The sequence below is a fragment of the Trachemys scripta genome, chromosome 24, assembly GCF_013100865.1.
Source record: "Trachemys scripta elegans isolate TJP31775 chromosome 24, CAS_Tse_1.0, whole genome shotgun sequence".
NCBI lineage: Eukaryota > Metazoa > Chordata > Testudines > Emydidae > Trachemys > Trachemys scripta.
In genome coordinates this window covers 13,272,062-13,272,972 of record NC_048321.1, presented here as the reverse complement: position 1 = coordinate 13,272,972, position 911 = coordinate 13,272,062, and the positions used below count along the sequence as shown (strand labels likewise).

At 60.8% G+C, this 911-nt stretch overlaps 1 protein-coding gene across 1 annotated transcript in view; it reads left to right on the top strand.

The window, feature by feature from the left end:
* The first annotated feature begins 222 nt into the window (after positions 1-222).
* Positions 223-911, top strand: part of LOC117869887 (hyaluronan synthase 1-like) — a 50,513-nt gene continuing 49,824 nt past the window's right edge. Inside the window, 1 exon segment of the mRNA XM_034756991.1 lies at positions 223-909. Within this exon segment, the coding sequence (XP_034612882.1) occupies positions 223-909 (687 nt within the window).

The following is a 911-nucleotide window of genomic DNA, read 5'->3' as shown; positions in this document are numbered from 1 at the left end:
TATGTGTGGGTCATTTATTTATTCAAACTGTCCTTTTCGGGTGCCAGTTGCCATCATCCTGACGGCTCCTTCCCAGCCCCGTTTAATCACTTTTATGGTCCTGCCCCTCAGCTCCTGCCAGTTTGGCCAGCCCTGGGCTGAGACCCCCTGTCTCACTGAGCCCTGGGGGTCCAGTCCACACCCACCCAACCGCAGCTCACCCCATGCCTGTCACTTGCAGAGATGGACCCCAGAAATGTGCTTAAATTCCTCATCTCCGCTGGGCGCCGCATTCTCACCATCACCTTTGCCCTGCTCATCTTGGGGGTCCTGACATGGGCCTACGTTGCTGGGATCCAGCTGGTGACTGACCAGTATCAGATCATGGCCTTCGGCCTCTACGGAGCCTTCCTTGCCGCCCACCTGGTCATCCAGAGCTTCTTCGCCTTCCTGGAGCACCGGCGGATGAGGAGGGAATCATTGGCCTGTAGCTACACCAAGACGGTGGCGTTGACCATCTCGGCCTACCAAGAAGACCCGTCCTACCTCCGGCAGTGCCTGGAGTCGGTGCGGGCCACCCTGTACCCCCACGAGAAACTGCGGATCCTCATGGTGATCGACGGCAACAGCCCCGACGACCGCTACATGATGGACATGTTCCAGGAGGTCTTCGCCGGCGAGGACGTGGGCACCTACGTCTGGGAGAACAACTACCACCAGCAGCCCCCGCTGGAGGGCGAGGAGAGGGGCAGCGGCTCCCAGGGGGCGGGAGGAGAGGAGCCTGGGTCCTACACTGAAGTGGAGATGTTGGACCAGGGCCAGCTGGTGGTGGAGGAGTTGATCCGCTCCAAGCGATGTGTCTGCGTCATGCAGTGATGGGGCGGGAAGCGGGAGGTGATGTACACGGCCTTCAGGGCGCTGGGCAACTCGGT